General features: G+C 41.7%; 1 protein-coding gene across 4 annotated transcripts in view; it reads right to left on the reverse strand.

Moving 5' to 3' along the window:
* Positions 1 to 10,323, reverse strand: part of RAD21L1 (RAD21 cohesin complex component like 1) — a 35,626-nt gene extending 25,303 nt beyond the window's left edge. For 3 of the 4 annotated variants that reach the window (XR_652425.4, XM_017944936.3, XM_009216421.4), the window contains exons 1-5: positions 10,205 to 10,322; positions 7,541 to 7,716; positions 6,119 to 6,248; positions 4,487 to 4,580; positions 1,912 to 2,018 (exon numbers count right to left, since the gene is read on the reverse strand). Coding sequence is in view for 3 of the 4 variants with exons in the window: in XM_017944936.3 (XP_017800425.2) it covers positions 1,912 to 2,018; positions 4,487 to 4,580; positions 6,119 to 6,248; positions 7,541 to 7,684 (475 nt within the window). In the remaining variant the exon portion in view is untranslated. Of the gene's footprint in view, positions 1 to 1,911; positions 2,019 to 4,486; positions 4,581 to 6,118; positions 6,249 to 7,540; positions 7,717 to 10,204 lie in introns of all 4 variants that reach the window. The other variant, XM_017944937.3, reaches the window with a different exon arrangement.
* Between the last annotated feature and the right edge of the window lie 3,048 nt (positions 10,324 to 13,371).

Raw genomic sequence — 13,371 nt, forward strand, 5'->3', positions numbered from 1 at the left:
GTATGAAGCTGACAAAAAGTATAGTTAAAAGTGATCCTGGCCGGGCATGGTGGGTCATGCCTGCAATCCCAGCACTTTGGGAGGCCGAGGAGGGTGGATCACCTAAGGCCAGGAGTTCAAAACCAGCCTGACCAACATGGTAAAACACTGTCTCTACTAAAAATACAAAAATTAGCCGAGTGTGGTGGTGCATGCCTGTAGTCCCAGCTACTCCAGAGGCTGAGGCAGGAGAATCGCTTGAGCCTGGGAGGTGGAGGTTGCAGTGAGCCAAGATAGTGCCACTGCACTCCAGCCTGGGTGACAGAGTGAGACTCCATTAAAAAAAAAAAAAAAAAAAAAGTCATCCTAAAGTTTCAGGCCCAAATAAGAATAGTAGGGGAATTTGTAAAGAGTGTCTTGGGAGTAGGGAATATGATTACTTCTTTGCCAGTGTGTTCCAATTCTGGGTCTGAGATTATACCCAGTAAGAGATCAGTGCTACTTAAAGTATAATCTGGGGACAGGTATTGGTCCACAAGAAATAAAATACAGAAATAAAAGTACATGTTCAGAAAGTTTCACAGAAATTTGACAGAGCAATTTTATATATATTGACTCTAATAACAAAACTTGAGGCTTGTATTTTGATTTTTAATTTTTCTAATAATTCATTTTACTGTATTTTACAAAGTAAAATATAAAACAGATTGAAAATTGACAAAAATTAGAAAACTGGTCCTTCATCACAGGCTGAGAAACACAGCTGCAGATATAGGAAGAGTTATAGAAGCAGAGTGAGGATGAGAAGCTGAGGTTGGAGATGTCGCTCAAGCATTACTTTCTTGACTCCTCTCCCCGACCAAGATAGACACAGGCTATCTTTCTATGCTCATTGTTTTGGGCACCATAGGAAATTCAAATGTGAACGTTACACAGATTCCATCCTCATGGAGTTTGTAGACCAAGACAAGACGTGTATAAATATCATAAGACAGGGAGTAGTAGATGCCAGAAAAAAAGAGCAAATACTCTATAGTTAAATTACACCATATTGCTTCCATTTTAAAATACACTAGCCAGGCACAGTGGCTCATGCCTGTAAACCCAACACTTTGGGAGGCTGAGGCAGGAGGATTGCTTGAGCCTAGAAGTTCAAGACCAGCCTGGGCAACATAGGAAGACCCTGTCTTTACAAAAAAGTTTTAAAAAATTAGCTGAGTGTGGTGGTATGCACTTGCAGTCCCAGCTACTCAGGAGGCTGAGGCGGGAAGATAGTGAGCCCAGGTCAAGGCTGCAGTACGCCATGATCATGCATTCCAACCTGGCCAACGAGAACAAAACCCTGTGTCAAAAAAAAAAAAAAAAAAATCAAAAGTAAAGTACAATCGCCTTGCCCAAACAGAGTTTAACATCTTAAAAATCAGTTTATGTTTCACAATCAATATATACGTTTAGTGTGGTAGCGCTTCCTCTTCCTCACCCCCAGGCTGATTTAAAAGGCATTATTTTACAATTGATATTATCATATACCAGAAGAAATATATTTTGAAGGCATTTCATGCAGCATACATATAAAATCTTGTATGTATGTTGACCATCACAACTGTTTATTTACATGTCTCTCTCACACCCAGTATCTCCTTGAGGGCAGAAACTGCTTCTTTAAATTTTGGTACTGCCCTGTCTATTGATAGCACCTGATACAGAGTAGGTATTCAGTAAATGGTTATACACTGAGAATAGAAGTATATCTTAAGACTGAGTCTTGGCATTGACATCTATACTAGGAAAAGGCAAGGAAAGATGTATTGGGAATTACATTTATGCATCAAAAGATTCATTCTATAGCTACGTCTACTGGCATTGTTTCAATACACAAATACAAATATAATTGATTATAATTTGTAATTTTGAGTTCTCAAATATTCTTACCAAAGCTCTCAGCTTGTAAAAGTAGATCCTTGTCAAAATTTTCTCTAAGAGTGATTTCTTCTGGTCTGCTTTGGTTCTGAGTAAAGTGTTCTGAAACATCAATAGCACTATGGAGAAATAAAAGGTTGAGAAAAACGTGAGAACAGAAAACAATGACACTGTAAAAATATCATTGATATAGTGAAGAAACTAGAACAATTTTCATTTTCTTAATAGTATTATTCATAAACACTAGTTTATTATATATACATGTATATAAATAATCTCTAGGCTCCCAAATCCAATGGTCAATTTTCAGTCCCTTATCTTACTTGCACAAACAGCATTTGACTTACATGTTGACTTTTGCTATGGCCTAAATGTTTGTGTCTTCCTCACCTCAAATGCATATATTGAAATCTAATCTCCAATGCGATGATATTAGGAGGTGGGAGCTTTGGCAGGTAATTAGGTCATGAGGGCAGATTCCCATGAATAAGATTAGTGCCTTTATAAAAGAGGCCCCAGAAAGCTGCCTCAATCTTTCTACCATGTGAGAATACGGTGAGAAGGTTGCCATCTATGAATCAGGAAGTAGGCCATCACCAGATGATGAATCTGCTGGCAAGTTTATCTGGGATTTCTCAGCCTCCAGAATGATGATAACTAAATTTCTATTGTTAATAAGACACCCAGTTTATGGTATTTTGTTATAGCAGCCCAAAGAGACTAAGACAACTCCCTTCCTCATGGAATACATTCTTCTCTTGGCCTCTGAGATATCACTATTTCTCAATTTTCTTCCTACCTGCTCCTTTTCTGTTCCTAATATCCCAGACTAACTACTGGGAATGACCAAATACTCAGTCCTCAGATCCCTCTCTCTCTTTTTTTTAAAGGTATACTCACTACCTTGGGGATCTCTTAGAGTCCATGGTTGAAGTTCCATCTATACACTCACAACTTGCAAATGTATACATCCACATCAGACCTCTCTCCTGAATTTCAGACCCAGAGAGTCAACTACTTACCTACTCCCTTCGATATTGTCTTAGTCCATTCAGGCCACTATAATAAAATAACTTAGACTGGGTAACTTATAAACAACAGAAATTTATTGCTCACAGTCCTGGAGGATGGGAAGTCCAAGATCAAGGTGCCAGCAGATTTGGTGTCTGGTGAGGGCCTGTTCCTCATAGACGGTGTCTTTTTGCTGTGACCTCACACAGTGGAAGGGACAAGAAAACTCCTGCAGGTCTCTTTTATAAGGGAACTAATCTCACTTATGATGGTGGAGCCCTTATGATCTAATCACTTCTCTTATGACTTAATCACCTATCTGATGACCTAATCACTTCCAATTCTTTGGTGGTTGTTGTCCTAAAAGGTCATTGTGGTTTCAGAGCCCCACCTCTTAATACCATCACCTTGAAGGTTAGGTTTCAATATATGAATTTTTGAGGAACATACGCATTTAGACCACAACAGATGTTTAACAGTCATCCCAAAACTTATATACAAAACCTAGTTTACTTCCTTCTCTCTTCCCCCTTTAAATCTGATTATCCTAATCTTATTAAGTGTTAACTCTGTTCTCATGCCAAACATCATATAGCATCCTTCATTTTCTCTTAAAGCCATATGCAATTCATCAGCAAATTCTCCTGGCTTTGCCTTCCAGATATATCTGTAAGTTGACCGCTAGCTACCACCTGAGTGAGATGAAAACTGAGAACTGATCATAGACACTATATTCTCTTATCTGGACTTCTTACTACAATAACTTTCTCATGGGCTCTTTGATTCCTCCCTTTCCTCTTAGAGTAAGTAGCCAGAGAGATGATGTTGAAATCAAGTCAGATCCCATCACTCGTCTATTCAAACCCTTCCCGTGCTCCCTGAGTAAAATAAAAGTCCCACTGTAGTGTATCACACCCTACATCATCTGTGTCTCCTGCTACCTCTCTGACTTCATCTCCTACCACTCAGCCCCTCATTTACTCCACTAGAGTCTCACTTGCCTCCTTGCTGGTCCTTGAAAATGTCCAGTGTGTTCTGCTTTAGGGCCTTTCTACTTGCTCTTCCTAGAATATTCTTCCCCCACATTACTGATTTGTTCCTTTACCTCCTTCAGATTTCTGTTCTTACCTTTTCAGAAAAGTCTTTCCTGTCTTACTGTTTATTTATTTCATTTTCTATTTCTCTTCACAATGGTAATCATCTCCTGGCATACATTTATTTGTTTGTTTATTATCCACCCCAACTAAAATTTAAGATCCATGAGGCCAGCAGCTATGTTTAATTCACTGCTATCTCCTCAGTGCTTAGAACAGTTTCCAGCATATGGAAGGCACCTAGTGAATATTTACTGAATGAATAGATGAATATACTGTCAATATTGCAAACTATATTCAATATAATGACACACTTTTGTTGTACTTTGGGATTTTATACCAAATATAAGTCTTTATCAATCACATCTGTACTTGTTCAGTTGTTAACTACATTCCATTTGCCTCAATGAAATTTGAATATAAAAACAAAATATCAAGAAAATTAAATCGAAAATCGAAAGAAAATAAATAAAATATTTTACTTCATATTTTGGGTGTCAAAATCATGAAATTCTTCTGGCAATGTGATAGCATTGTAAGATGCTTCAAAATTCTCTTTTGGAAGGTCAACCAGTCCTGAAAAGAATAAAAAATCACACTCAATAAGCAGCAATGCTATATAAAAGAAAGAACTCCCAACTAACTCCATATTCTTTTACTGGACTACTGCATATTCTAACTAGTTTTCCTCCATCTACTCCTACCCTTCTGTAGTCCATTATTTATAAAGCAGACAGAGTAATATTTCAAAAAACTAATCAGATTAGATGTCTCTAAAACTTATAATGACTTAGTGACTTCTCCAGTGCATTTAATAAAATCAAAATTTCGAATTGGAGCCTCTGTAGCTCTACAAACCTATCACGGATCATCTAATGACATTCACCATACTGACCATACTAGCCTTTTTGTTCCCTGAAAAAGTCAAGCATTTTTCCACCTCAAGACCTTTTCTCTTGCAGTTTCCTCTGCCTAGAATGCTATTCCCTCAGGGACTTTTTACTTGGCTGGGTAGTTCTCATTTTTTAAGTCTGAGCTTGAATTCTATCCTCTCAGAAAGGCTTTTCCCAATTATTTTAACTAAAGTGAACTTCTCTGTTATTTTCTGTTGTAGCACTCTGTTTATTTTCCTTTATAGCACAATTACAATTGACAATTACTATAATAAGTTTTTAAAATACTTTAATTATTTTATTTCCTCACCTGACTGAAAAAGATCTTACTTATCTTGTTTGTTTGTCTTTGTATCCCAGAGCCTACCATAGTGGTTGGTACAAAGTATGAAATCAATAAATATTTGTGGAATATGTAAAAACAAAAATGAACAAATGAACCATACTTGATATGAATAGAAATCCACCTAGAGATTATACGAATATTTTAAATGAAGAAGATTAAAAAAAATCTGTCAATCCTGATTCAACAAATGTTGATTGAGGGAATGGTATGTGCAAGGCACTGAGACAGATACTATAAGAGATTCAGAAAATAGTTACAACAAAGACCTTGCCTTTAAGAAGCTTGAAGACTAGTGACAGAAGCAAGATCCATACCTAAATAGCCATAATACAAGGTGGAAAATAAAAAATGTCTTCAAAGTGAAACAGATGCTATATAAATTTTGAAGGCATTATATTTATGACATATGTAAATCTCTGGCACTTTGGAATGCTTAGGAATTTTTGATATGTCATAAGTAGCATGCTGCTTGGAGTCGAGAATTCTGAAAACAATTACAATTACTGATATCTCTGTTTTGTCAATCATACTATTTCTAATTTCTCTCATAAAGGCAAAAACAGGCATGACAAACTAACTGACCCATTAAAAACAGAATATCAGAGTTTCTTATGCAAGTGTAGTGGCTTTAAGTATATGTCTTACATAAATATGCAGGAACATTACAAGTTTTGGAAAGCATAACCTTTTCCTGCAGGCATACAAAAAGAGCAAGGAAATGAATACAATTTATCCTCAACCATGGAAACTTAGATTCATTCAAAACTAAGTTTACATTCACCATACTCCCCTGAAGTATATTAAAAGAGCCCACCCCCAATTAAAATGCAAAAGGGAACCAAGAAGAGTGAGACAAATCAATATTACATGTATACCTGGGCGAAATGTCATCTTCATTTTAAGAAATGCTTCACTGCAATCTGCCAAAAGATATTTTGCCTTCCTGTTATAGATTCGAACAACTCCCAAAAGAAGGTGTCCTGAAGTTCGAAGTGCTATTTTCACCTTTCAATAATTTTTGAAGTATTAGAAGAGTAAAAATTAGGTTCATAAATCCTATTCTTTGAAAGTTACTTACATCGTAAGATTTGGTTCTCTTAAAAAAGCAGATATTTTGTATTCTTATTTGAAGTAAATCACTTTTTACCTCACCTTGCAAAATAATTTTTTTATTCTTATTTAAGGGAATTAATCTAATATGGTATTTAAGTGAAGTATACTATTATTGGTATTATGAGAGGAATATAAACTCTATAGTCAGAATTGGGTTCAGGTCTTTGTTCAGTTGCTGAGGCTGTCACTTAACCTTCCTGAACTTCAGTTTAATAAAAATGGCTACAATTTATTATTATTATTATTATTATTTTGGAGATGGAGTCTCGCTCTGTTACCCAGGCTGCAGTGCAGTGGCGCGATCTTGGCTCACTGCAACCTCTGCCTCCTGGGTTCAAGCAATTATCCTGCCTCAGCCTCCCTACAATTTATTACATACTTATTTTATGCCAGGCATTGTCCTAAGAGCTTTTCATACATTAGCTTATTTAATTTTGACAACAACCTCTATTTACAGAAGAAAAAACTGAGACTCAGATATTTTAAGTAGGATGCCCAAAGTAATATAATTATTAAGTGATAGATAAAGCAATAATTAAATATAAATTTGACCAACTCAAGACATGCTAACCACAGTTCACAGAAGCTAAAAGAAGCCAACTTCATAGGGTTGTTGTAAAGATTAAATAGATTTATAGGCATAAAGTCCAGCCCAGTGCCTAACACACCATAGACTTTCAATTTGTCCTTCTCTAAAGCTGAAAAATACTTAATTTATAACAATATTAAATACTGTAATGCAAATTCTAATCACTGTTTTAGTGTTTTATAATGAACATAGTACTTTACTGTTTATGACATATTTTCACATATTTTTGGATTTATAACCAGTCCTCTTTCTTTCTACCCTCCCCATTTGTTCATTATTTTCTAAGAGATGCTTATTAAGTACCTACTATGTCTACTGTATTTTGTTAGTGAATAAGAAAGGAATATGAATATAAATAAAATATGGCCTTCATCCCTTAGGGTCCAATCTATCTATGATAGATATATGAAAAAGTTAATTACCAACAGAAACCAATATGTTTGTTATAACATTAAATGCTACAGGAATTAAAGGAAAGACCATTTGACAAGTAAAACTTCCTTCAAAATGTATTTCATGATATAAGTGTATCTTAATGCCTTTCTTCCTCCAAAGTCATGGTAAATACAAGCTATCATTTTAATCAGTAACATACCTTGGGTGAAAGAATTTTTTCAATGGTTATCTCTAGATTACATTCAAATACATGGGCCTTTGTGAGTTTCTTCTCCCAGTGAGCTGCAAGCCATATTTTGGCCAATGGCCCTCGTTTACTCATAAGCACATGTGTGTAGAACATGTTGCCTGTATTCCTTACTTGTATTTAACAAACTAGAGAGAACACAAAAAGATATTTAAAATTTTATTACAAAAACTTTTTATTGCTATTTTATAAGAAAAATATTCATTAATTCTACAAAATAACATTCAGATTGTGTTCTAATCCAATTATTCAATACAAGTTATTCTCTTGTAAATAAGAGAAACTTATTTAGAATGTAAAATTATAACCTAATGACAAAGCTGTAGTAAATTGTGAACTACACCTCTACATCTGGCTTAAATGCATCCTGATTAATGATTTCTTCTTACACTTCAGTTATTTTATCCAAAAAAGGATTTGAGTTCTCTTCTTACTAACATGGTCAAATAAATAAAGGAGGAAGGCTGAAAATATAAGATATGGAAATAGGAAAGAAACAAGAGTAGGAAAAGGCAGACAAAACCAAGAAAAGCTAATACAGGGCACATCTTTTCTAAAACTTAAGAATTTAAGAAGTGTTGGATTATTGATTTATATGCAGGTGTTGAATTTCATTGCCCTCTTCAAGATGCTCTGGTTTATTCAACAATATTTTAATTTTTGAAGTTAAAATCATGGGATTCCAAAAAGTGGAGTGGAGTTTCCACTCCATAAAGTGGAAAAATGAAGAAAACAAGAAACTATAGGAAAATAATTAGAAGGCAAGGGAAGAAACAAGAATCAAATTTAAATGTTTTGAAATAAGAACGATAAAAGAAAATCTTCACTTAAAACAAAGCACATTTTTACAAACTGTACTATTCTTGGTAACACCGTAGGGCTCTATTACTAAGCTAAAGATGAGAAGGGATGTTATAGCACTTTGGTTGACTTCTAGGAAAGAATCAAATTATTGCTTACATATAAGTAAATTTACACTGCCAAAATAGAAGCTTCTTTTTGCTTCTTTTCTACTTATTTCTACTTAAGAGAAAACTGAGCCAAGACAAACAGAAAGTTGGCCACAGAATTAAAAACTTAGGTAAACTTCGATCAGTGTCCATTTGTACCGCAAGAATTCAATCATTATGCCCCAACTAAAGGTGACGCAATGCGCCAAACCACGTTCCCCTACGGGGCAGCTGGAAATTTTAGTGCATATGACTTGTGCCTTGCGTTGGTTCCACTGCTTTCCTTTTTAGTCTGTGTGTTTCGCTATCTCTGAATAAATTCCTATTTATCTTTTTAAATTGCTCCCAGTGGTGTGAGGTACTTTTAAAATGTACTTTTTGGCCTGGTGCAGTGGCTCACGCCTATAATCCCAGTATTTTGGGAGGCTGAGATGGGCGGGTCACTTTGATGCCAGGAATTGGAGACCAGCCCGTCACATCCAGTCTGAACAGGTGAAACAGAAGAAACCGCCTAAACCGGGAGATGGAGGCTGTAGCGAGCCGAGATCGCGACACAGAGCTCTCCAGCATGCATGAGCCGCGACTCCCGTCTCAAAAAAAAAAAAAAAAATTTTGAGACAGAGGCCCGCTTCTGTCGCCCAGGCTGGAGTGCAGTGGGCGCGATCTCGGTTTCATCGCAAGCTCCGGCCCCGGGTTCACACGCCATTCTCTGCCTCAGCCTCCCCGAGTAGCCTGGACTACAGGCTCTCGGCCACCGCTACCGGCTAATTTTGTATTTTTTAGTAGAGACGGGTTTCACCGTGGTCTCGATCTGCTGAGCTTGTGATCCGCCCGCCTCGGCCTCCCAAAGTGCTGGGATTACAGGCGTGAGCCACCGCGCCCGGCCTAAACTGTACTTTTTAAGTGATGGACTTCTTTAAAAAAAAAAAAAAAAAGCAGAAACCCCAAATCCTGCGATTTACTATTCCTGAGACATTGATTTTCCCAAACACATATTACCTACCCTTTTTCCCCTCGCCACAAAATATGCACACAAACTCCCCCCCACCTCACCCCCCCACCACGTCCTGGAGGCTATTTCTATCTCTAGATTGAACTGACTTCGTGCAAAGTGAAGCTAACGGGATGGGGCCAATCCGTGGGAACCTGCCAGGGAAGGGCAGGGTGGCGGGGAGGGAGGGAGGAAGGGGCCGGAAGGAGACCAGGCGGGGATCCTGGGAGAGGGGAGTGGGAGGGGAGGAGAGTGGGGAGAGAGGGGTGAGCCAGAAAGGGCGAGACCCTTCGGGGGGTGAGGGAGGGGAAAGCAAAGTGCTGGGCTGGGAGGAGCTGACGGCCACCCTCAGGGGCAGGGGGACGCCAAAGGCTCCTCCACAGACGACTCTTCAGAATGCAGGGCCGGGTGCTCACAGAGGGAAACTGAGGCCACAGCGCCCATTTTCTTCCGCGTGCGGGCGAGGAGACCCCGGGTCGCGCTCCCAGCCCCAGCTGGGCTGCGGGCGACGACCTTTCTTCCTCAGGCGGGACCCTCCGGGCTTGGCGCCGCGAGCTAACCGGGCGGTGAGGCGCCGTGGCCCGGTGCGTGTGGGGATGTGGGTGGTGGCGGCTCCCATCTCCCAGCCCGCCTACAGCCCTCGGGGTCCGGCCGGCCTCTCAGGCTGCGCCCTACTTTCAAAGCCTGGTCTGAGGTGTGGCGCGCCACAGAAGGGGGCTGCGAGGAGTCGCCAGGTCAGCGTTTCGAGTCCGGGGCGCCGGGTTCTTGGCGCCGCTGGGCGTCTGCAATGCGCCGCAGGCGCGGGGCGGGGCGTGGAGAAGGCGGGGCAATGGGCGACGGGTGGGACTGACAGGGGATGGGGCGGGGCAGTGGGCGAGGGCGGGGCGTGCAGGGGATGGGGCGGGGTAGTGGGCGATGGGCGGGACTGACAGGGGATGGGGCGGGGCAGTGGGCGAGGCGCGGGGCATGCAGGGGATGGAGAGGGACGTACAGGACATGTGGAGGGGCGTCGAGGGGTATGGAGGGGCGGCGCGGGGCAGCGCCTGAGGGACGGGCGTCAGGGGGCGGGGACGGGAGGCAGGGGGCGGGGAGGGGCGGGGCTGAGGGACGGCGCAGCGGCTGCGGCGGCTGGGGGCTCGGACAGAGTTAGGGCAGTGCGGTAGACTGGAGCGGACTGTGACTGAGAGGGACGAGGGAGCGGGGAGTTGGTGGGGACACTGGACGGGGCAGGAGGGATAGAAGCAGACAGTGAGCAAGGCGCACCGGTCCTAGCGCGCAGTCTCCGGCTGTGTCCTGGCTCTCGGACCCGAGACACCTGTGCAGGGGCATGATAGGGACCGGGCCTGGGCCCCATAGTCCTGTTGTGAAAGGTGATCCTTCTGGCTGATCTCTGAACATCCCTATGATGCAGTCCAGTCTGTTCTCTTCCACTTACTAGCTGGAGGTCACTGGAGAAATTCTGTAATCCCTTGAACCTCAGATTTTCTCATCTGTAAAGTGAAAATAATAAAAGTACTTGCGCCGTAGGGTATTGTAAGAAATAAATAAAATGAACCATGTAAAGAGCCAAGCAATAATAAGTGCTCTACAAATATTAGCTATTATTATTATTATTAAAAAGATTATTCACATTGACCTGCCCTTTGGGGACAGCAAATATTTTCCAGCCTGGAATATCATCAGTAGCCAAAGCCAAGTGCTAGAACCTGAGAAAAATCCTGCAAGAGTATCAGGCTGCAAATCTGGTTTCCTCTCTTGAGTTTGATAGTAAATACTAATAAATCTTGGAGCGTCAATGCCATCCAATATAAGGTTATTGATAAGGTTCAGGCTCCTGGCTGGGCATTTTCATGGGTTTTCTCATTTACTTTTCAAACAATCTCACAAGGCAGTTATTGGTTTTCCCTCTTTTGAATAAGGAAAGGGCTGGGGGAAAAAATAGCAACCTGTTTAGGGTCACGTGGTTGGGAATTGTAGAGACAGGATTCAAATTGAAGTTTAGCTCCCAATTTCTGACCTCAGGAAATGGTGTCACGGCAACCATTCAAGAGGATGTCTGGGAGACACCCTTGGTGCCACCCTCATGTCTACTTTAATGCCAACCCATCAGCAAGCCCATCACTCCACCTTCAAATATGACTTTAATCTATCCCTTCTCAAGATCTCCACCCACTCCACCCTAGTCTAAGCCACCTCTCTCCTGGAAAAGCTCCAACCTCCTGATCGGTCTCCTTCCTGTCACTCGCCTCCCTAAAGCTCATTCTCTACACCAGGGGTTCCCAACCCCGGGTGGGAACAGGGCCGCATAGCAGGAGGTGAGCAGCGGGCGAGCGAACCTCACCGCCTGAGCTTCGCCTCCTGTCACATCAGCCTAGGCATTAGATTCTCACAGGAGCTCGAAACCTATTGTGAACTGCGCATGCGAGGGATCTAGGTTGCGCGCTCCTCACGAGACTCTCATGACCCCGCGCCCACCCAGCTTGTGGAATAATTGTCTTTCACAGAACTGGTCCCTGGTGCCAAAAAGGTTGGAGACCGCTGCTCCACACTGAAGCCAGAGGGGTCTTTGAAAAATATAGATCATGGACGGGTGTGGTGGCTCACGCCTGTAATCCCAGCACTTTGGGAGGCCAAGGCAGGCGGATCACCTGAGGCCAGGAGTTGCAGACCAGCCTGGCCAACATGGTGAAACCCTGTCTCCACTAAAAATACAAAAATTAGCCGGGAGTGGTGATGGATGCGTGTAATCCCAGCTACTTGGGAGGTTGAGGCAGGAAAATCGCTTGAACCGGGGAAGCAGAGATTGCAGTGAGCGGAGTATGGGCCACTGCACTCCAGCCTGGACAACAGAGAGACTGTCTCAAAATATAGATCAAATCCTATTAAGAGCTGTAGGGTCCAGCCCTACTTGACTTAGCGGGTATTCTCCCCGTGTGCGGAGACAAGAGATTGTAATAAATAAAGACACAAGACAAAGACATAAAGAGAAAACAGTTGGGCCTGGGGGACCACTACCATCAAGATGCAGAGACCGGTAGTGGCCCCAAACGGCTGAGCTCGCTGATATTTATTGCATACAAGACAAGCGGGCAGGGTAACAAGGGTGAATCTTCTAAGTGATTGACAAGGTGAAGCAAGTCACCTGATTACAGGATAGGGGGCCCTTCCCTTTTAGGTAGCAGGAAGCAGAGAGAGAAGACAGCATACATCAGCGTTTTCTTCTCTGCACTTATAAGAAAGATCAAAGACTTTGAGACTTTTACTATTTCTTCTACCACTATCTACTGTGAACTTCAAAGAGGAACCAGGAGTGCGGGAGGAGCATGAAAGTGGACAAGGAGCATGACCATTGAAGCACTGTACCACAGGGAGGGGTTTAGGCCTTGGGATGACTGTGGGCAGGCCTGGATAATATCCAGCCTTCCACAAGAAGTTGGTGGAGCGGAGTGTTCCCTGACTCCTCCAAGGAAAGGAGACACCCTTTCGCAGTCTGCTAAGTAAGGGGTGCCTTCCCAGACACTGGCATTACCGCTTGGCCAAGGAGCCCTCAAGCAGCCCTTATGCAGGCGTGACAGAAGGCTCACCTCTTGCCTTCTAGGTCACTTCTCACAATGTCCCTTCAGCACCTGTTCCTATACCCGCCGGTTACTCCTAGGTTATATTAGTAATGCAACAAAGAGTAATATTAAAAGCTAATGATTAATAATGTTTATAATAATGATTGGTAATGGTTTATGATCATCTCTGTCTAATTGGTATTATGACTATTCTTATTCTAACTATTTCCTTTATTATACTGAAACAGTTTGTGCCTTCAGTCTCTTGCCTCGGCGCCTAGGTAA

Source organism: Papio anubis, chromosome 16 (assembly GCF_008728515.1).
Source record: "Papio anubis isolate 15944 chromosome 16, Panubis1.0, whole genome shotgun sequence".
NCBI lineage: Eukaryota > Metazoa > Chordata > Mammalia > Primates > Cercopithecidae > Papio > Papio anubis.